This window comes from Coregonus lavaretus, assembly GCF_964263955.1.
Source record: "Coregonus lavaretus genome assembly, chromosome: 31".
Classification (NCBI taxonomy): domain Eukaryota; kingdom Metazoa; phylum Chordata; class Actinopteri; order Salmoniformes; family Salmonidae; genus Coregonus; species Coregonus lavaretus.
The window spans coordinates 23,553,781-23,575,208 of record NC_140018.1 but is presented as its reverse complement, the minus strand read 5'-3'; the positions used below and the strand labels follow the sequence as shown (position 1 = coordinate 23,575,208).

The 21,428-nt window shown below is 44.6% G+C and overlaps 1 protein-coding gene across 1 annotated transcript in view; it reads left to right on the top strand.

Moving 5' to 3' along the window:
• fam184ab (family with sequence similarity 184 member Ab) overlaps positions 1-21,428 on the top strand; it is a gene marked incomplete at its 3' end in the record, with an annotated part of 157,216 nt that overhangs the window by 92,821 nt on the left and 42,967 nt on the right. Inside the window, exons 6-10 of the mRNA XM_084149574.1 lie at positions 10,402-10,524; positions 11,215-11,376; positions 12,141-12,262; positions 15,782-15,932; positions 19,464-19,496. Coding sequence (XP_084005700.1) covers positions 10,402-10,524; positions 11,215-11,376; positions 12,141-12,262; positions 15,782-15,932; positions 19,464-19,496 — 591 coding nt within the window. The remainder of the gene's footprint in view (positions 1-10,401; positions 10,525-11,214; positions 11,377-12,140; positions 12,263-15,781; positions 15,933-19,463; positions 19,497-21,428) is intronic.

Below are 21,428 nucleotides of genomic sequence, written 5' to 3'. Positions count from 1 at the left end.
GAGAAAGAGTGGGGGAGAGAGAAAGAGAGAGAAAGAGTCAGCGAAAGAGAATCATCACCATGGGCAGAACAGCCTCTCTTTTCTTCAAGCCCCTCCATGTAATTTGCATGCATGAATTCCAGGCTTCGCTGCTCTGATTTGGTTCTGCAGCTTGGCAGCCACTTGTCAAGGCAATCCCACAAGTGTTGAAAACAGCTCTGTGCTGGTGTAGCTTTCAGTATTCTCAAGTGCTGCCTGCCATACACACAGAACAGAAGGGCTGTTATTATGGATGGCTAGTGGTTTGAAATCACATGAAAACAGATTGGTTATAATGGTTGACAACAGCCCCATCAAAAACATGTCCTATTTCCTTGCTGTCTGACAGCAGTAATGTGTGTTTGTCACAAGTCTCCCTCAGCTTTTAGGGCCGTGTTTTGCTCAAATCATGTTTAGGTCTTCTTCTCTTTCCATCCATCTCTGTATGAGAGCCCAGTGCTGTCTGTCTCTGTACCTCCACTGAGTCTCTGTATCCCAGGCTTTGTCTCTGTATCCCAGGCTGTGTCTCTGTATCCCAGGCTGTGTCTCTGTATCCTAGGCTGTGTCTCTGTATCCCAGGCTGTGTCTCTGTATCCCAGGCTGTGTCTCTGTATCCCAGGATGTGTCTCTGTATCCCAGGCTGTGTCTCTATATCCCAGGCTGAGTCTCTGTATCCCATGCTGTGTCTCTGTATCCCAGGCTGTGTCTCTGTATCCCAGGCTGAGTCTCTGTATCCCAGGCTGTGTCTCTGTATCCCAGCCTGTGTCTCTGTATCCCAGGCTGTGTCTCTGTATCCCAGGCTGTGTCTCTGTATCCCAGGCTGTGTCTCTGTATCCCAGGCTGTGTCTCTGTATCCCAGGCTGTGTCTCTATATCCCAGGCTGAGTCTCTGTATCCCATGCTGAGTCTCTGTATCCCAGGCTGAGTCTCTGTATCCCAGCCTGTGTCTCTGTATCCCAGCCTGTGTCTCTGTATCCCAGGCTGTGTCTCTGTATCCCAGGCTGTGTCTCTGTATCCCAGGCTGTGTCTCTGTATCCCAGGCTGTGTCTCTGTATCCCAGGCTGTGTCTCTGTATCCCAGGCTGTGTCTCTATATCCCAGGCTGAGTCTCTGTATCCCATGCTGTGTCTCTGTATCCCAGGCTGTGTCTCTGTATCCCAGGCTGAGTCTCTGTATCCCAGGCTGTGTCTCTGTATCCCAGGCTGTGTCTCTGTATCCCAGGCTGTGTCTCTGTATCCCAGGCTGTGTCTCTGTATCCCAGGCTGTGTCTCTGTATCCCAGGCTGTGTCTCTGTATCCCAGGCTGTGTCTGTGTGTCCCAGGTTGTGTCTAGGGTTGGGCGGTATCCAGGTTTTCATACCGTCATACTGTTTCTGTACCATATTGAGGTTTACGGTATTACCGGAAGTGCACACAAGGGGCGCTATAACATTTTGTTTGTTTGTTTTTATTAGGCAACAGGGATCTTGTAACCAAGAAGCTTGATCTTGACATCTAGCCACTTAGCTAGCAAGTTAGCAGTCCAAATGCAAAGCTGGAGCCCTGAGCTGGATATCATTTATTTGACACATCTTAGATTTCTTATAGTTATACTTAACTTATATTTATAAACAGTGGTGTAGCACGCACCCCTGCGAGGCGTGCTACGTCTACGCGGGATATTGAAAATCATACCGTATTGAAAATCATACCCCCGGTATACTGTATAAGCAGTAAATCGCCCAAGCCTAGCTATGTTTGTATCTCAGGCTGTTCTCTGTATCCCAGGAGGTGTCTCTATATCTCTATATCTTAGGCTGTGTCTGTGTCTCAGTCCAGAATATTCTCTGTGTGTGTCAGGGCCCAGTGCTCTGCTGCCTCAGCTCCAGTCCTGCAGGCGGCCAGGGAGGCGGCCAGGGAGTGGCTCTGTATCCGGCCTAGCACCCACGCCTCATTAACCACTACAATGAAAACCCATCTCCCCACACCGCCGTGCGTTGCTCAGCCCAACCACTCACACACAGTTCCAGGACCCACTTCAGTCTGGGCCGAGGTGTTGGAGACTGCTGACATGCAACCTCGACATCGATTCTGCACCTCACTACAGAAAACCCTGCTCTTACTCCATTAAATAATGAAAATATGTTCTATCTGCTTGAAAACATCTGCCGCAGTGACATGACTAAACTGTCTGTTTTGATAACATATTAAATTAAATCACTAAAAAGACATGCACGATTGACTCAGCCAAAATGCAATCTGTCATCTTTATCCTTCTCGGCGGCTGCCAAAGGCTTCAGTCAACTGAACCCCTCCAACATGGTTGCATTATTGAGTCTTTTTGTACCGTAATTTTCGGACTATAAGCCGCGCCTTTTTTCAAATTTTTCGACCCTGCGGCTTATATAACGGTGCGGCTAATCTATGGATTTTTACAGCTAACGGCCACTAGAAGACCTCCTAAATCTATGGATTTTACAGGTTACAGTCCACCAACTTTAACTCTATGGGCTCTATGACCGGTCCGCGCCCCCCACCTTTTAAGCGGCGGGCTCCAGCAGGAAAAGCTGGAGGCCGGAAAAGAGTGAGACAGGTAGCGCGCAAAAGTAAAAGTGGAACCGAGAGTGGTACGAGAGACAGAACGAGAGACAGAACGAGAGCAAGACAGACAGACATTACGAGAGCGAGACAGTTTGTCTCTTTCCCGACAATCCCCTCTGTGCACGAACCCTTACATATGGTAATTAAACATTAAAACACCTGCGGCTTATAGTCCAGTGCGGCTTATACAGTGGGGAAAAAAAGTATTTAGTCAGCCACCAATTGTGCAAGTTCTCCCACTTAAAAAGATGAGAGAGGCCTGTAATTTTCATCATAGGTACACGTCAACTATGACAGACAAATTGAGAAAATGTTTTCCAGAAAATCACATTGTAGGATTTTTAATGAATTTATTTGCAAATTATGGTGGAAAATAAGTATTTGGTCACCTACAAACAAGCAAGATTTCTGGCTCTCACAGACCTGTAACTTCTTCTTTAAGAGGCTCCTCTGTCCTCCACTTGTTACCTGTATTAATGGCACCTGTTTGAACTTGTTATCAGTATAAAAGACACCTGTCCACAACCTCAAACAGTCACACTCCAAACTCCACTATGGCCAAGACCAAAGAGCTGTCAAAGGACACCAGAAACAAAATTGTAGACCTGCACCAGGCTGGGAAGACTGAATCTGCAATAGGTAAGCAGCTTGGTTTGAAGAAATCAAATGTGGGAGCAATTATTAGGAAATGGAAGACATACAAGACCACTGATAATCTCCCTCGATCTGGGGCTCCACGCAAGATCTCACCCTGTGGGGTCAAAATGATCACAAGAACGGTGAGCAAAAATCCCAGAACCACACAGGGGGACCTAGTGAATGACCTGCAGGGAGCTGGGACCAAAGTAACAAAGCCTACCATCAGTAACACACTACACCGCCAGGGACTCAAATCCTGCAGTGCCAGACGTGTCCCCCTGCTTAAGCCAGTACATGTCCAGGCCCGTCTGAAGTTTGCTAGAGTGCATTTGGATGATCCAGAAGAGGATTGGGAGAATGTCATATGGTCAGATGAAACCAAAATAGAACTTTTTGGTAAAAACTCAACTCGTCGTGTTTGGAGGACAAAGAATGCTGAGTTGCATCCAAAGAACACCATACCTACTGTGAAGCATGGGGGTGGAAACATCATGCTTTGGGGCTGTTTTTCTGCAAAGGGACCAGGACGACTGATCCGTGTAAAGGAAAGAATGAATGGGGCCATGTATCGTGAGATATTGAGTGAAAACCTCCTTTCATCAGCAAAGGCATTGAAGATGAAACGTGGCTGGGTCTTTCAGCATGACAATGATCCCAAACACACTGCCCGGGCAACGAAGGAGTGGCTTCGTAAGAAGCATTTCAAGGTCCTGGAGTTTCCTAGCCAGTCTCCAGATCTCAACCCCATAGAAAATCTTTGGAGGGAGTTGAAAGTCCGTGTTGCCCAGCGACAGCCCCAAAACATCACTGCTCTAGAGGAGATCTGCATGGAGGAATGGGCCAAAATACCAGCAACAGTGTGTGAAAACCTTGTGAAGACTTACAGAAAATGTTTGACCTGTGTCATTGCCAACAAAGGGTATATAACAAAGTATTGAGAAACTTTTGTTATTGACCAAATACTTATTTTCCACCGTAATTTGCAAATCAATTCATAAAAAATCCTACAATGTGATTTTCTGGATTTTTTTTTCTCATTTTGTCTGTCATAGTTGACGTGTACCTATGATGAAAATTACAGGCCTCTCTCATCTTTTTAAGTGGGAGAACTTGCACAATTGGTGGCTGACTAAATACTTTTTCCCCCCACTGTATATGTACGCATCATTCAATATCATTCAATTTAGCTGCTGCGGCTTATACTCCGGTGCGCCTTATAGTGCGGAAAATACGGTAATTAAAAAAACGTCCGTATAACAGATATTGGGTTGAGCCGCTGTAATTAGGCTTGTTTATATCAGGACTGGTCAACCTAACACCATTTTTTGGAGTTAAAAGCCTTTTCAGCTAAAAAAAACAAGACTGTCTGTACCGGCCCATGATGGCTGCTTGAAGGAAGGGAAGCTAGGGAAGGTGACTCCTCTCAGGAAGGATGACAGAGGCTCTCCTCAGACACATTGGAAAGTGTGTGCGTGTGCGTGTGTGTGTGCGTGTGTGCGTGTGTTTCTGGCACACAAATCAGCCTGGTCATTCTACATTGTCAACACACTTTCCAGTGGCAGCTCAGATCTCCCTGTTTAGCCTTATTGTTTTAAATAGGAGGAAATGGAGGTAGCGACCACTCTTGTTCCTCCACCAGGATGGTATTTGAGTTCCCAGGGTGTCTAATTTGCATAAGCCAATAGCAGAGGAAGACAGACACCTCACTGGCTGCTTCCAGGAACCTTATCTCAGGCAGACAAATGTTGGTTGCTCCCCTTTGTCAGGACGAAGGTGGAGGTCTCCGAGACAGAACGGAGAAATGCTTTAATGTCATTGATTAGACTAGCGCCCAGAGAGAAAAAGAAAGAGAATACACTGCTGCTTATCATATCCTCTCCGCTCCTCACTCAAATGGAGATGCAGAACGGGGTGAGAGAGAGCAGATAGATCATGTAGAAGAGGGCTTATGTTTGTGCGGTGGTGAGTCAGAGTCGCAATGAGCAGCTCGTCGCGGCGGCTGAGGTCCTATTTTGGGCGAACTCCCCCAGGCTCTTCCTCCTCTTCCCTCTACGTACAGCACAGCAAGAGAAGGAGGAAGGAATGACAATTTGTCATCCTTCGGTCCCAAGACGTGGTCATGAGTCACCTCCCTGGCTGGTGTCGCCAAGGTGTGGGAAGGACCTTTACTGTGGACACTGAGGTAGAACTAGTGACTAGTCAAACTACCATGGGCGACTGACAGTGTAGACTTTGTGTGGCACAAACTTTTTGATGTTTTGAAGAGTATGCACTATCCAAGAACTGTGCGCAAGGTGAACTCAGAGACTTTCTTCAAAGCCGCCACACACACACACACACACACACTACCCTTGACACCCAGTGGGAAAAAATTGGGTAAAATGCTAATGAGATTAAAGGCATAATGTCTTGACTCTTGTTGTGGAGGGATGGTATCATGAAAAATAGATAAGCTCCTATTTGCATATGTGTGTGCTTTGGAAGACGAGAGCTCTAAATGATGTACTCTTTTCAACCACACATGCATAAAGTGTGCAGAGCAGTCCTCTCTGAATAAGGTGGAACTATACATTATTCAGTTAGCCTTACTTAGTGCACCATGCTGACAAGTTTGCTGCTCACACAGATACAGTGCTATGAAAAAGTATTTGCCCCCTTTCTAATTTTCTCTACTTCTGCATATTTGTGATACTGAATGTTATCAGATCTTCAACCAAAACCTAATATTAGATAAAGGGAACATAAGTGAACAAATAACACAACAATTACATATTTATTTCATAAACAAAGTTATGCAACACCCAATTCCCCTGTGTGAAAAAGTAATTGGCCCCTTACACTCAATGACTGGTTGGACGACATGGTTCCAGTAATGCCTGGCGAAAATCAAACTCTGCATTCCACAGTAAGAACATCATACCAAAGGTCAAGCATGGTGGTGGTGGTGTGATGGTTTGGGGATGCTTTGCTGCCTCAGGACCTGGATGACTTGCCTTAATAGAAAGAACCATGAATTCTGCTCTGTATCAGAGAATTCTACAGGAGAATGTCAGACCATCCGCCTGTGAGCTGAAGCTGAAGCGCAGCTGGGTCATGCAGCAAGACAATGATCCAAAACACACAATCAAGTCTACATGAAAATGGCTAAAAAGCAACAAATTGGAAGTTTTGGAATGGCCTAGTCAAAGTCCAGACCTAATCCCAATTGAGATGTTGTGGCAGGACTTGAAACGAGCAGTTCATGCTTGAAAACCCACACGTCACTGAGTTAAAGCAGTTCTGCATGGAAGAGTGGGCCAAAATTCCTCCACAGCGGCGTGAGAGACTGATCAACAACTACAGGAAGCATTTGGTTGGAGTCATTGCAGCTAAAGGTGGCACAACCAGTTATTGAGTGTAAGGGGGCAATTACTTTTTCACACAGGGGAATTGGGTGTTGCATAACTTTGTTTATGAAATAAATATGTAATTGTTGTGTTATTTGTTCACTTATGATCCCTTTATCTAATATTAGGTTTTGGTTGAAGATCTGATAACATTCAGTATCACAAATATGCAAAAGTAGAGAAAATTAGAAAGGGGGCAAATGCTTTTTCATAGCACTGTAGATACTGCCTTTTGAGATTGCACTGTTAGGGGTCTTGTCTATTGCATATTCTGTATGATATGTATTCTTTCCATTTTTGGTCATTGGAAAGCATTAAAGGGGCAATCTGCAGTTGCTACATAAATTTTTGGACTTGATATGTACCCAATCATTCTGGAAGAATATAACTTATCAATGCCTCATGAGCTTAGTTCAACTGTCGTACCCCATCAGAACCCAAAATATAAGCTTGTAAACAAGGTAAAGGTAAACAAACTCTGTATAGCCTCAAAACATGGTTAAACTATCATTTTGATATCATGGATAGTCAGTCCTTGCATCCATAGCTCTGTCTATGAATTTGAGAGTGGTTACATTTCTCCAGCCCCATCCCCTCAGCTTTTTACCGAAACAGTGGGGGGAGAACGATTTTTTATTGTTCGACTGCGGATTGCCTCCTTAAGAGCAGATACTGAGGGAAATGATAATGTATTGTCAATCACCATCTGTATCAGAGGAAGTTAATATTGGAGTGGACATGGTTCACATAGTAGTCTGAGTCACTAGTCGGCTCAATGCATTGACTATTTATTTGGCAGTCATTGATTTAGCTTCAAGGCGTCTACACCAGTACTACACCAGTCATAATGTATGCATGAAAGTGATCAAGTATTCTGTTTTGTAAATTATGTAGGCCTATATGAAGTGTTTTCAATGATGTCCACAGTCGAATGCTCAGCGCTGACATTAACGATGCAGAGCTGTTGAGAATTTCATAAGCAAATCATCGTTTGGTGCAGTAATTACATTTCCATGCCTGGTGCTAAAAATGCCACTGTGCATTTCTTCCATCTCCAGTTGGCCTGTCTACTGATCACATTGTCACTGGGATGTCATCCACTGCCACAATATCCTGCAATGGGAGTGAAATGGCAGACTAGACATCTATCCCATATGAGAAATGTCTGAAGGCCGCATTTGCTCCGTGATATCTCACCGTCACAGCGAGAAATATTTTCTCCCCGAAAATTTAGTTCCAGAATGTGACATTGCCCTTATCAGTGAACGCTGCATAATTTATTTGCTTTATAGACATCCTTGTTCTGAGTGGCCTGACGTTGCATATATAATGAACTCACTCATGTCATCCATTTTCCCAGCAGGATATTAGGCCTTTCCTGCAGTCAATTATTAAAAGTGCCCTCTTTTGCCTCATGGGTGGAATGTTATTAATATTTTTCATAATGTCATAATTAATAAAGATTATATTAAAAAAGATATACAGTTGAAGTCGGAAGTTTACATACACTTAGGTTGGAGTCATTAAAACTCGTTTTTCAACCACTCCACAAATTTCTTGTTAACAAACTATAGTTTTGGCAAGTCGGTTAGGACATCTACTTTGTGCACGACACAAGTAATTTTTCCAACAATTGTTTACAGACAGATTATTTCACTTATAATTCACTGTATCACAATTCCAGTGGGTTGGATGTTCACATACACTAAGTTGACTGTGCCTTTAAACAGCTTGGAAAATTCCAGAAAATGATGTCATGGCTTTAGAAGCTTCTGTTAGGCTAATTGACATAATTTGAGTCAATTGGAGGTGTACCTGTGGATGTATTTCAAGGCCTACCTTCAAACTCAGTGCCTCTTTGCTTGACATCATGGGAAAATCAAAAGAAATCAGCCAAGACCTCAGAAAGAAATGGTAGACCATCACAAGTCTGGTTCATCCTTGGGAGCAATTTCCAAACGCCTGAAGGTACCACGTTCATCTGTACAAACAATAGTACGCAAGGATAAACACCATGGGACCACGCAGCCGTCATACCGCTCAGGAAGGAGACGCGTTCTGTCTCCTAGAGATGAACGTACTTTGGTGCGAAAAGTGCAAATCAATCCCAGAACAACAGCAAAGGACCTTGTGAAGATGCTGGAGGAAACAGGTACAAAAGTATTTATATCCACAGTAAAACAAGTCCTAAATCGACATAACCTGAAAGGCCGCTCAGCAAGGAAGAAGCCACTGCTCCAAAACCGGCATAAAAAAGCCAGACTACGGTTTGCAACTGCACATGGGGACAAAGATCGTACTTTTTGGAGTACGATGGTCTGATGAAACAAAAATAGAACTGTTTGGCCATAATGACCATCGTTATGTTTGGAGGAAAAAGGGGGTGCTTGCAAGCCGAAGAACACCATCCCAACCGTGAAGCACGGGGGTGGTAGCATCATGCTGTGGGGGTGCTTTGATGCAGGAGGGACTGGTACACTTCACAAAATAGATGGTATCATGAGGAAGGAAAATGATGTGGATATATTGAAACAACATCTCAAGACATCAGTCAGGAAGTTAAAGCTTGGTCATAAATGGGTCTTCCAAATGGACAATGACCCCAAGCATACTTCCAAAGTTGTGGCAAAATGGCTTAAGGACAACAAAATCAAGGTATTGTAGTGGCCATCACAAAGCCCTGACCTCAATCCTATAGAACATTTGTGGGCAGAACTGAAAAAGCGTGTGCGAGCAAGGAGGCCTACAAACCTGACTCCATTACACCAGCTCTGTCAGGAGGAATGGGCCAAAATTCACCCAACTTATTGTGGGAAGCTTGTGGAAGGCTACCCGAAACGTTTGACCCAAGTTAAACAATTTAAAGGCAATGCTACCAAATACTTATTGAGTGTATGTAAACTTCTGACCCACTGGGAATGTGATGAAATAAATAAAATCCGAAATAAATCATTCTCTCTACTATTATTCTGACATTTCACATTCTTAAAATAAAGTGGTGATCCTAACTGACCTAAGACAGGGAATTTTTACTAGGATTAAATGTCAGGAATTGTGAAAAACTGAGTTTAAATGTATTTGGCTAAGGTGTATGTAAACTTCCGACTTCAACTGTATAAATAATCGGTGTTTCTATTTCAAACAGATTTGTTATATTTCAGTCTTCTGTGATGTATATAAAGTGTAATATTGGGATGCAAACTCAAAATATATTCTTTTTTTAAAGCCAATAACCGTGTTTGTGAGGTGTGTACTTTTGTTTCAAAGTAGATTTGTTTAAGACTAACAAGAATCACTCTGTGTGACCCTGATTTAGCCCATTGCAGTAAAAGGTTAACCACCTGCCCAGGGTTACAACATTAATGTGTCACTTGGGATTGGAGCACACACACACACACACACACACACACACACACACACACACACACACACACACACACACACACACACACACACACACATACACACACAGTCTCCTAAATTATTACAGCTCCCAATACAAGCCATTCTCTCACAAAAAACACACTGAGTCAATATTACACAAGATTGTTTTACAATGATGCTAACAAAACTCTTATTACTGTGTTAATATGAATAATACCAACCATTGTCCTTCCATGTACTAGTAAATCCCTATAAACTGGCTTCGATTTTCCTCTAAAGGCACAGTTATTGAAGCCATATTTACTAAGTATTTTAATTAATAAAAATACTCTAATAAGCCTTGTAATGGTTATTGTGCTGGTATTATTATAACAGAGTCTTTCGGGTTTGGCTACAGGAAATGGAGCAGCAGTTTGAGAAGGAGAGGCTCTCATTGGAGGAGCAGGAGAACCATCTCAGACAGCAACTGGACAGCCTGAGGGAGGAGCTCGCCACCAAACTTGAACAAGCCAATCAGGAGGTCAGTCAGGAGCCACCCAACCTAACAGATCTCTCCTCTTGCTCTTCTCATTTTGTCATGACCATTTATTGTAGTCATCCAGACAAATTGGGATTCTTTCAAGTTTGCTGCTATCGACAGCACGTGATAGAAGATGTATGAGTATGTCTTGGCTCCTTTGAAGTGCAGATTCCCAACTCGTATTTATTACAAAAGGGAAAGTATTTTACTCCTAGGTCATTACAGCTGGTAAAGATTTTAAGGCCTCTCTGAGTACTGAGATGTATGATAGACTTCTAGAGAACGGCTGCTGATGTGTACAGTATGTCTTGGCTCATTTAAGGTGCAGATTCCCAACTCATATTTATTACAAAAGGGAATGTCTTTTACTACTAGGTAATTAATAGGAACATTTCACTCCAAAACTATATTTTGGTATTTTTTTCATTAGTCCACTGTTGATATAGTCCCAAAGTGTTTTGCATGTCAGCAGTCAAGTTATCAAGATATTGGACTTTTAAGAAAAAAAGTGTCACCGGCCACATCATCATGATGATGCATTTTGCATCATAAAATGCATTTTGCATCATATGATGCAAAACGCATCATCATCATGATGTGGCCAGTGACACTTTGCTTTCCCTTTACAGCTGTTTTTAAAGCTTGTCTGAGTTCTGAAATGTATGATAGATCTGTCCGTCCTGTGTGTAGGTGTTGCGCCTGCAGGAGCTGGTGAAGGAGGGTGAGCAGGGCATGGGTACAGCAGTGGGACACATCACCAACCTGAAGGAGGCCCAGGACAAACTAGTGGAGGAGCTGGACGCTACCAGGGCCAGACTGAGAGAGACCAGCAACCTGCTGACCGCCCTGCAGGTGAGAGTACCAACAATGCATACATATAGACACAAAGGCATGCACACACACACACACACACACATTCTACCCTGGGCCCTTTGTGGTTCTCCTCATCAGGGAGGCATTGGAGAATCCATCAGCAAACCCTAACGATTTCCCTTCCCCATTCACTCTTCTGACTGGAGATTTATTGATTGTATATCAAGTTTATTTATGGGGGGGGGGGGGGGGGGTACTAAAGCTTATCTGTACTGAATTGATCCCCTAGCCTTGAGTCTATTCCCATACAAAATCCATCACATCCACCTGCTTTGTCCCATATTCCTATTCTTGATATGCCAAGCAGACTATCCAGCAGCTTTGGATTGGCATACCTAATCAGACTCAGATTCTGAATTCTGTTCTCATCTTTAAAGAGCCCATATGGCATTGGCAGTTCATTAAAGGCTGCTCTTCAGACTGGCTCTCCCATGCCTTTGACCTGCTGTGGCTCCTCTTTCTCTTTCTCTCTCCCTCTTCCCCCCCTCTCTCATCTCTCTGGCCTTGCAAAATGAAGCAGGCTCTAGTCTGAATGTCAGGTAAAGTGTGGAGCAGCACTCTGTCACAAATAAGAATTGATGGCAATGGAGCCAAGTGCCTCCTTGGTAGTAGTGTATGTTGAGTCCTGTCCATAGAGGTTTAGAGCCCATGCTCAATTGTCTTGTTTATCATGAGGGCTAATATCATGAACCCTTTCTCTCTTTTTATTCCTGTCTCTCTCTCTTTCTCCTTCCCTCTCTCAGGGAGAGATGGAGGCCCAGAAGAAGCAGCATGAGGCTAAAATCATCACCACTAAAGAGGACGAGAAACTCAAGATGGACAAGATGGCGCTGGAACTGGAGCTCAAGTGGACCGAGACGTTAAGGTATGTGTGTGTGTCCTTGTTTTTGGGTCTGCCTTGGCCCTGGGATGGATTTGATGAGATGTGCCAAGGATGGCGATGGAGAGGGTGAGCGAAAGAGTTCGGCTTAGAGTAACTGAAACAGTCACATTGAGGCGAGGTCCACCATGATACATTAACTCCAGCTCCAGCACCATAGTAATAATACCAGTCCAGGGTTGGTCCCTGATCCCAGCCCAGCAGGAGGTCCTCCTCTCCCTGGCTCTGAGGATTATGAACGGACGGCTTCATTTAGAAAGAGCCAGTGCTGCACCACAGATTATAACCACTGAAATGGACGGTGACCATTGGAGTTATCTTCAGAGGGCTCAAATCCACACAGAGTAATACGTTAACACTGTACTTTAATACTGTACTTTTGATGTACTGTAGCTAGCTAGGTCACACATTGTGTGCAAATGAAAGAGGAGTAGGAGGAGATAGGTCCCATGAGAAATAATAAAGCCCCAAAATATTTCTATATCTCTTTTCTTTTAAAGAGTTCATTTTCCACAACATTTGTTCAGTCACTGCCCTCGCTTACCTCTAAATGGGCTACTCGGCTGAAGCAAAGGCGGGTGTTCACCAAGCGAGCAGACAGAGCATCTCACTGCCGCTGCTGGTGCCTGGTCTGGCTCAAAGGAGAACGAGGGCATGGTAATGAGGTTCATATGAGATATGGATTTGAGCCCGATTAACAAAGAGGCCCTGACAAGCCACTGCCTATGAATTTCAAGTGGAAAAGGGTTTTGTTGTCACAATTATGAGCCATTTGAATCTCAATGACTCTACAGCAGGGACATGTGAATCAGGGTGTGAACAGAACTGCAGCTCAGAGATTTGAGACTGGGGAGGAGGAGGAAGTTCATCCCAGCTCATCAGACAGAGTCCAATTAGTGTCTGTCTCCCTTGCTGGGGTCAATGAATGTCTTAATACAGCATTAGGATTCCTGATTACCGTGCTACACATGAAGTTGTACAAAACTGTAATTACGTTTCATTTACCCTCCTCTCTCAATGTTCATATTTCACAATTGCGTTCCCCTTCAGCTTCTTTTAATTTTGTCTCTATGAATTGTAATTTATTCATTGCATTTGGTGAATTTTATGAATTTTACATGCGCTGTAGTTCTGACAGCATTTAGTGTTTTAATTAAGTGAAATAGTAATTAAAACCAAATAGAAGTTAAGCATAATGCAAATAACAACCTCCCGGGGTTCTGATTGTACTTCTGTGTTTCTGTACAGAGCCTTGTTTTGTCCTTTCACAGCACTGTCACTGAATAGTATTATTATTTGCTGTTGTTACTGTCTGCAGTTATTCAACTCAACTTCACCTCTCCAGTTCATTGAGTTTGTCTGTGGTCTTGCCCTCATCTCTTCTTATCACCGTGTATAACTGGAGCCAACAGGCCACTCAGAATGAAAGAGAGCGAGAGAGAGGGATGAAAGAAGAAAGAGAGAGAGAGAAAGAGAGAGGAAGGCAGAGGGAGAGATATTCACATTTCCCTCCTCTGTTCTAGGCTCTTCTCTTTCATCTCCTGTGACGGCCAGTCAGAAACATCTCTCCTCCTGCCCCTCACGGGGAGCTAGACTGTTGTGGAGGGAGATGCAGTAGCAGAGATACCAGAGCCCCCCTACCCACGTTAAAGCTTCCTGCTCTGTTTACCTTACGTAATGGTGGGCTTGAACATGAACAGCATTAGCAAGCGGAACAATGCAGTTGGACGGCACCACCACACTGCACCGCAGTGCCTCTGACAGCCTTTCAAGTGCCTCAACCGCAAGAGATGTGTGTGTGTGTTATCTGGCGCCCGCCGTGGCACACACCTGCACTGCGAGCACACACACATGGAGAATACGCACACACAGGGGGACCGAGAGTAATTGAACAGAGCTGGCTTGGCTCGTACTGAGAGAGGTAGACATCTAAGATCCACTATTTCCGACAGATAGAATATAAGAGGAAGCTCCTTTACTGAGTGTTTCAATGTAGTGATGTCAGAACCGGGTATAATGAACGTCCACTGTCAGTTGAGATTTACCTCAGACTTAACCTTTGTGAGAGATGCCTGCCGTCGATGTGTGCCAGAAGTTGGGGAAAGAAACTATGTTGCTGTTTAGACAGTAAGTTGATGGAGTCCATTTGTGGCTGACTGCCTGTCATATCTGCTGCTGTCTGATGTTGACTGAAAGCTTTGATCTAAATGGGGCCGGCTGATTTACACACACGCCTCCTCCATTCTCGCTACATCCTCATTCATTCTCCTCCCTCCTTCCTCCCTTCTCCCTCCTCCTCCGTCCTTCAATCTCCCTCCTCCGTACTGCCTACACTCTCCTCCATCCTCCCTCCCACACTCACCCCCTCCTCCCTCCCATCTCCTCCATTCACCAGGTGCTGAGTGCCCTCCTAGGTAATTAGCCAGATTGGGGGTTTGGGGCTAGAGTATGAATATGAATATGAGGCTCTCTACAATATAAAGGCCCTGACAGCTGTGTGTCTGTCTTTTTCTGAAGAGAGGTTGATCAACACGTCCCTTACAGAAGTGTCACAGGGCTAAACCGTAGCACTCACCCTGATGCTCATCTGCTTGTAGGAAAACAAAAACACTGTCGGCGCCTCACGTTTAACGACGCCATTCTCTGCTAAATAACGATTAACATGCAGTCCGCACTCCTGCTAATTGGTCTTTGCAGTGCCGTTAAACGCGTGGGCATTGAATTGCGCTGAGATGGTGAGGTGGGAGACATTTGCATGACGCCGTGGGGAATTGTACAGATGTACACTCTGCTCCGCTCCCAAGGACGTGGACTCTGAACACCCCCGGAGCTCCGACAGACAGCAGCTCGCTGGAAATGTTCAGCAATTACAGGACATACTGTTATCCTCTTAGAGACCCTCTGTGCCCCAGGCTGCGCTGTGTACAGACCGATGCATGCATTAATATCTACATCCTGTAGCAGACGGATAGTGCGCCAGCCCCAATCTCTCTCCTCTCTAATGATGGCTGTATGCACAGTCTGCTCTAGAGGGAAGTGCAGATGCATTCTTTTTATGAAATATGCACACAACACCAAATTTTCCTAACAAATGTTTCATGTTGGGCTGTGTCGCATTGCTCGTCCCAATGAGAAGTGGCGTTGGTAAAAGGGTCTAAACACAGCCACATACAGTATGAAATATTTACTAGAAGGTATTTTCAAGCATGTGCTCTTGCAAACATTACTTAATAATAATAATAATGTGTCAATGTAATCCTAACCCTAGCTAAAACAGGATTCTACTTTAGATGATTTGCAGCAGCATTACTGTTTTGGAATTAGTGAGAAGATATTACTAGTACACTACATTAATGCTACTACTATATATTACTACATGAAATTATTTTTAAATGGTTTGCTTTATTTCATTATTTTGATCCCCTGACCCCTGGGTGATCTTTTATTGTCTTCTGTATACTTAATCTAATGGTAATTGTGTGCATTTGGTGTGTGTGTCCACAGGCAGGAATGTAAGAAGCTGCGTGAGGAGCTAAGGGAGGATCATGAGGATGACAAGCGGGCAGCCCTCACCCAGCTGGCCCAGAACAAGGAGCAGGAGCTGGGCAGTGCCCGCGAGAGCTGGCAGAGGAAGGTGGAGGACCTACTGGAGCAGGTAAGAGACAGTCCACCCTCACCCTGCTGCACCACACTACAGCTGGGTACTGTTATATAGAGGTCTTTTCGGGTCCAAAAAGTTGGACCCATTCCGAAATGGACCCGGAGCTTTCCTACCCGGACCCAAACGAATAAATTAATTTTAAAAATATGGAGACCCGGTCCTAATGGACCAGAGGGCAATCGGACCTGGCCCCATATAGAGTCTTTTCGGGTCCAGACCCGGCCTGATCCGGTCCGAGTGAGGGAAGCAGCAGAAAATATACATTTTTCACTACGTTATTAACTGAAGCTGTTAATGCACGCACTGAGGGAGGGAGAGGAATGAAGGAGCTAGCAGCAGGCGGGGGAGGGGCCGGGCAGTGTGTGTATATGTGGCTGAATGGCACAAGGAGGAGCGAGAGAGAGACCGCAGCAACCAAGCCGATTCGCACTAGTTACTAACTTTTAGCTACCAAAGCTAGGTTATTTATCAACCAATCTGATTACATACCACCTGTTTTGACTGCATCAAACCAAGAAGAGTAGCTAGCTAGTTAAGCTAGCTAGCTGGGTTGGCTAATTGAGGCTACATAGGCTGCACTTTCCCCCGTCCTACACAATTACAACAACAACAACAACCCTATTCAAAGTATTAAGTAGCAGCCTACTAGTTGCCTCTTGGTCATTGTAGCCTATCAATCAATCAATCAAATGTATTTATAAAGCCATTTTTACATCAGCAGATGTCACAAAGTGCTATACAGAAACCCAGCCTAAAACCCCAAACAGCAAGCAATGCAGATGTAGAAGCACGGTGGCAAGGAAAAACTCCCTAGAAAGGCAGGAAACTAGGAAGAAACCTAGAGAGGAACCAGGCTCTGAGTGGTGGCCAGTCCTCTTCTGGTTGTGCCGGGTGAAGATTATAAGAGTACATGGCCATTAAGGCAAGATTGTTCTTCAAGATGTTCAGTCGTTCATAGATGACCAGCAGGGTCAAATAATAATCACAGTGGTTGTAGAGGGTGCAACAGGACAGTACCTCAGGAGTAAATGTCAGTTGGCTTTTCATAGCCGAGCATTCAGAGGTCGAGACAGCAGGTGTGGTAGAGAGAGCGATTTGGAAACAGCAGGTCTGGGACAAGGTAGCACGTCCGGTGAAACAGGTCAGGGTTCCATAGCCGCAGGCAGAACAGTTGAAACTGGAGCTGCAGCACGACCAGGTGGACTGGGGGCAGCCAGGAGTCATCAGGCCAGGTAGTCCTGAGGCATGGTCCTAGGGCTCAGGTCCTCCGGGAGGGGAGGGAGAGAGAGAGAATTAGAGGGAGCATACTTAAATTCACACAGGACACCAGATAAGACAGGATAATTACACCAGATATAATAGACTGACCCTAGCCCCCCGGTACATAGACTATTACAGCATAGATACTGGAGGCTGAGACAGGGGTGGGTCTGGGGACATTGTGGCCCCGTCCGACGATACCCCCGGACAGGACCAACCAGGCAGGATATAACCCCACCCACTTTGCCAAAGCACAGCCCCCACACCACTAGAGGGATATCAACAGACCACCAACTTACTACCCTGAGACAAGGCTGAGTATAGCCCACGAAGATCTCCTCCACCGCATGAGCCCAAGGGGGCGCAAAGCCTATCCTTCACGTTTAACTTTTAATTCCATCATTTTAGTTCCATCTTCCATTGATCTCCTAACTTGCTTGCCAGAGGCTAGTGCCGCTTTGATGACTTGTGATTCACCGACAACAACAACAAGCTACACACGCCAATCTCGTGAAAAGCCTGAGCAGCAGCATACAATTCTCTCTCTCTCTACTGCAGCAGTCGTGTTCGGGTCTATAATTATAATTACACATACCCGAGACCCGTGACAATCAAATCCGATCCGACCTGGATCGGAGGGTCAACTACAGAATTCTGGATCCGACCCAGTTGGAACACGAGTTGGATCCCGGGTAATCGGGTTCGGTGGACCTGTGAAAACCTTTACTGTGATATACACAGCATACTCTGCCCCATGTCAACATTATGACTGGGTTCAAGGATAAATGGAGAGTAATAAGCCTATATCAATGGAGAGTAAGAAGCCTATATCAGACTAAAATTGAGCTTTTTGGCCATCAAGGAAAACGCTATGTCTGACGCAAACCCAACACCTCTCATCACCCCGAGAACACCATCCCCAAAGTGAAGCATGGTGGTTCAGCATCATGCTATGGAGATGTTTTTGATCGACAGGGACTGGGAAACTAGTCAGAATTCAAGGAATGATGGATGGCGCAAAATACAGGGAAGTTCTTGAGGGAAACCTGTTTCAGTCTTCCAGAGATTTGAGACTGGGATGGAGGTTCACCTTCCAGCAGGACAATGACCCTAAGCATACTGCTAAAGCAACACTTGAGTGGTTTAAGGGGAAACATTGAAATGTCTGTGGTATGACTTAAAGATTGCTGTACACCAGCGGAACCCATCCAACTTGAAGGAGCTGGAGCAGTTTTGCCTTGAAGAATGGGCAAACCTCCCAGTGGCTAGATGTGCCAAGCTTATAGAGACATACCCCAAGAGACTTGCAGCTGTAATTGCTGCAAAAGGTGGCTCTACAAAGTATTGACTTTGGGGGGGGTGAATAGTTATGCACGCTCAAGTTTTCTGTTTTTATGTCTTATTTCTTCTTATTATTTTGCATCTTCAAAGAACTAGGCATGTTGTGTAAATCAAATTATACAAACCCCCCAAAAAATCCATTTTTTAAATCCAGGTTGTAAGGCAACAAAATAGGAAAAATGCCAAGGGGGGTGAATACTTTCGCAAGCCACTGTATGTCATACAATATTAAATCATCCACTTCCAAATGTCCATGAATAGGTGAGAGGAGAGTGCTCAGGGCCTCGCCGTACACATACAGATACAAGCCATGACATTGAAAGACTGCTGAGAAGCCTATTCTGTTATCTTAGCTGTAACTCCCACTGCAGCTGTAGCTAGCACTGTCACTCACACAAATTGTATGAAGATAAAACATGGTGAATTTATCTATTCAAATTACGACATTTTAAATCTTCCCAAACTGGCACTGGTAGCCCTGTGAAGGGGACTGAATGGGCCAATCAAATCTAATTAAAAACGAAAACTTTTAAAGCACTTGTACATGCTAATTGCATTAACATTCAGGGCATTTCACAGATAATAATTAGGTTTGACAGTAGAAAGTAATTTCATATATTTTTAGAGACTAAACTGAGATATCACCATATTTCACGTTGTCTTGTCCTCTGTTCAGACATTGAAATAGGCAGTGCTGCTCATATTTTCCTGTTGTTTTCAATCATGTAGAGAAAAAGGGGTCTCCTCTGTCCTCACCAACTTGGCTATCCCTCAACCACTCCCTGATAAAGAGCTACCCTAACCTGGCCGCCTTCCCCTCTCTGCCCCTTTTATAATTTTTGTTGCCTTTATTTTGACATTGTTGACTCCTGAATGTTTCCCTGTGTTCCTGTGTAATTTGTTCACACCCAAAGCGCCACTCAGCACTGTGAAGCTTTACATAAGTCAATCAGTAATGTAAGCATGAAACACACCGAGAATCTTACTGCCTATGACTGCCGATAGGTACTTGTCACAGTGGGAGGCCGATCCTTCTCTTGCTAGACCAAAAGCGGTAGCTGCTGCGTGCCGACGCGGTTGCGACGAACCTACCGATTCTACTTGTACAATCGCTATGCTCGTCAGTGGCCAACAACTTGACATTGAGCCAATCAGAGAGCACGACTCCCACGTGGGGGAGCCAACAAAAAAAGGAACAAATTAGGGCATTTCCTCCGTACATCTACGGATGAGCCAGTCACACTTCATATGCAATGTAGGCTATGGAATGGTAACTAGCTAAGTGCACAGACGCAATGCACACAACACTAAACACATCCTCCAAGATAGCTAACCACTGTAGCTAGTATTGACATTATAAGGAAATCACAATGGATTAGCTAGTTTCCATGAAACAGCTGCCTGGGTTAGTGCAGTGTCCTTAGCTAGCTAGCTAGCTACGTTGTCCTAGTTAGCGAATATGCTAAAGTTAGCTAGCTAGCTAAACATTTGGCTATGGGTTGGCACTGGCAGAATGGGATTATGGGGAGTGAATTAAATAGTTTCTACGTCATCTTGCTAGGTAGTTATCAAGCTGTGGCCATTTGGCTAGTATCAACAAGGGCTTTCTACAAAATAGCAACATTAACGCAAATAGCATTAACACAGATATGCATTGCCAAACAACGCTACTGCCACCTTCTGGTTTGGAGTATTTTAACAAGGCTGAGTGGCTGACTACTTCCAAGGTCTTTGCTGTGTGAACACAAAATAGATTGACTGCCGACACTCTGTTCAGAGGTGTTAAGTACTGTCGGCAGGCAAACGTTTGACAATCCTACCGGCGTGTCTAAGCTTTTAGTCTAAAGTCCACTTACACACCTGCTCCACTTTGCGCTCTTTATTTCCCCCTCAGTATACTGTGTTTACAGACAAATACCAGTATATTCAACTGGTGTGAGTGGCTAGCATGATGGCGTTGTGTGGACTTGCCCTGGCTTGCACTAACGATGCTGGTTTCACAGCATCCATTTTCCTTTTGCTACAGTGTGCTGTACGCAGGTGAGTGTTTCTTGTGGGGGACACTTGCAGTGTTGAATGTGCCAACGTGTGTGTGGTTTCTCTCTTCACTCGTCTCTATGCATAGAAAGTTGTTGTAGAACCACTGTGACTGGTTGCTACTGCAGTAAACCAACGTCATCCAGTTCCCAGGCAACACGCATGAAACTCTAATTACCTAAATCTGCCTTCTTCTGAACATTGATATTATCTTTATGCTCTGTAACTGACTCTTGGTACGCTTCACACTGGAGTGTTTTCCTCTTCCTGACTCTGTGAAAGGTGTATATTTCTGTTCTTTTGATGAGACAGAATTACAGCCTCTCTGAGTGGCGTGTGATTTACTGTACCTCCTGCTCTCTCTGCTGTGCCATAATAACCACATCTGAGTCTCCTCTGAGTTAGGAACGATGTTTGTTTGCGCTCAGGTCCCAATGGAAGGCATTCAGCAGCCTCTTATCCCTCTTCACGGTTAGTGCAATTTTGATAGCAGTCACACATTTTGCAGCAGATGAATCTGATAATAAGTCTGGCACACCACTGAGTGAGCATTACAGCTGTCCAGATCCTGTGTGTCGCCTCTTGTTCTCTCCAAGGCAGTGTAGGTATTGATTCTATGGGAGGTGTGAATGTCTTCTGTCAATGGCCCCACTTTAGTGTCAGCAGCACTGCAGTCTGTCTGCCACATGTCCACAGTATCACTGTGTCATTTTTCCTCCCAGTGCCAAACTAATACTCTCCCTGCATTATAACATTGATAATGCTCTGTGCACTCCATACTGTTTGTTGTCCACATTTTATATTACGCAGATGCTGGAAAAATCTATGCATGTGGGGGGAAGGAGGGCATTC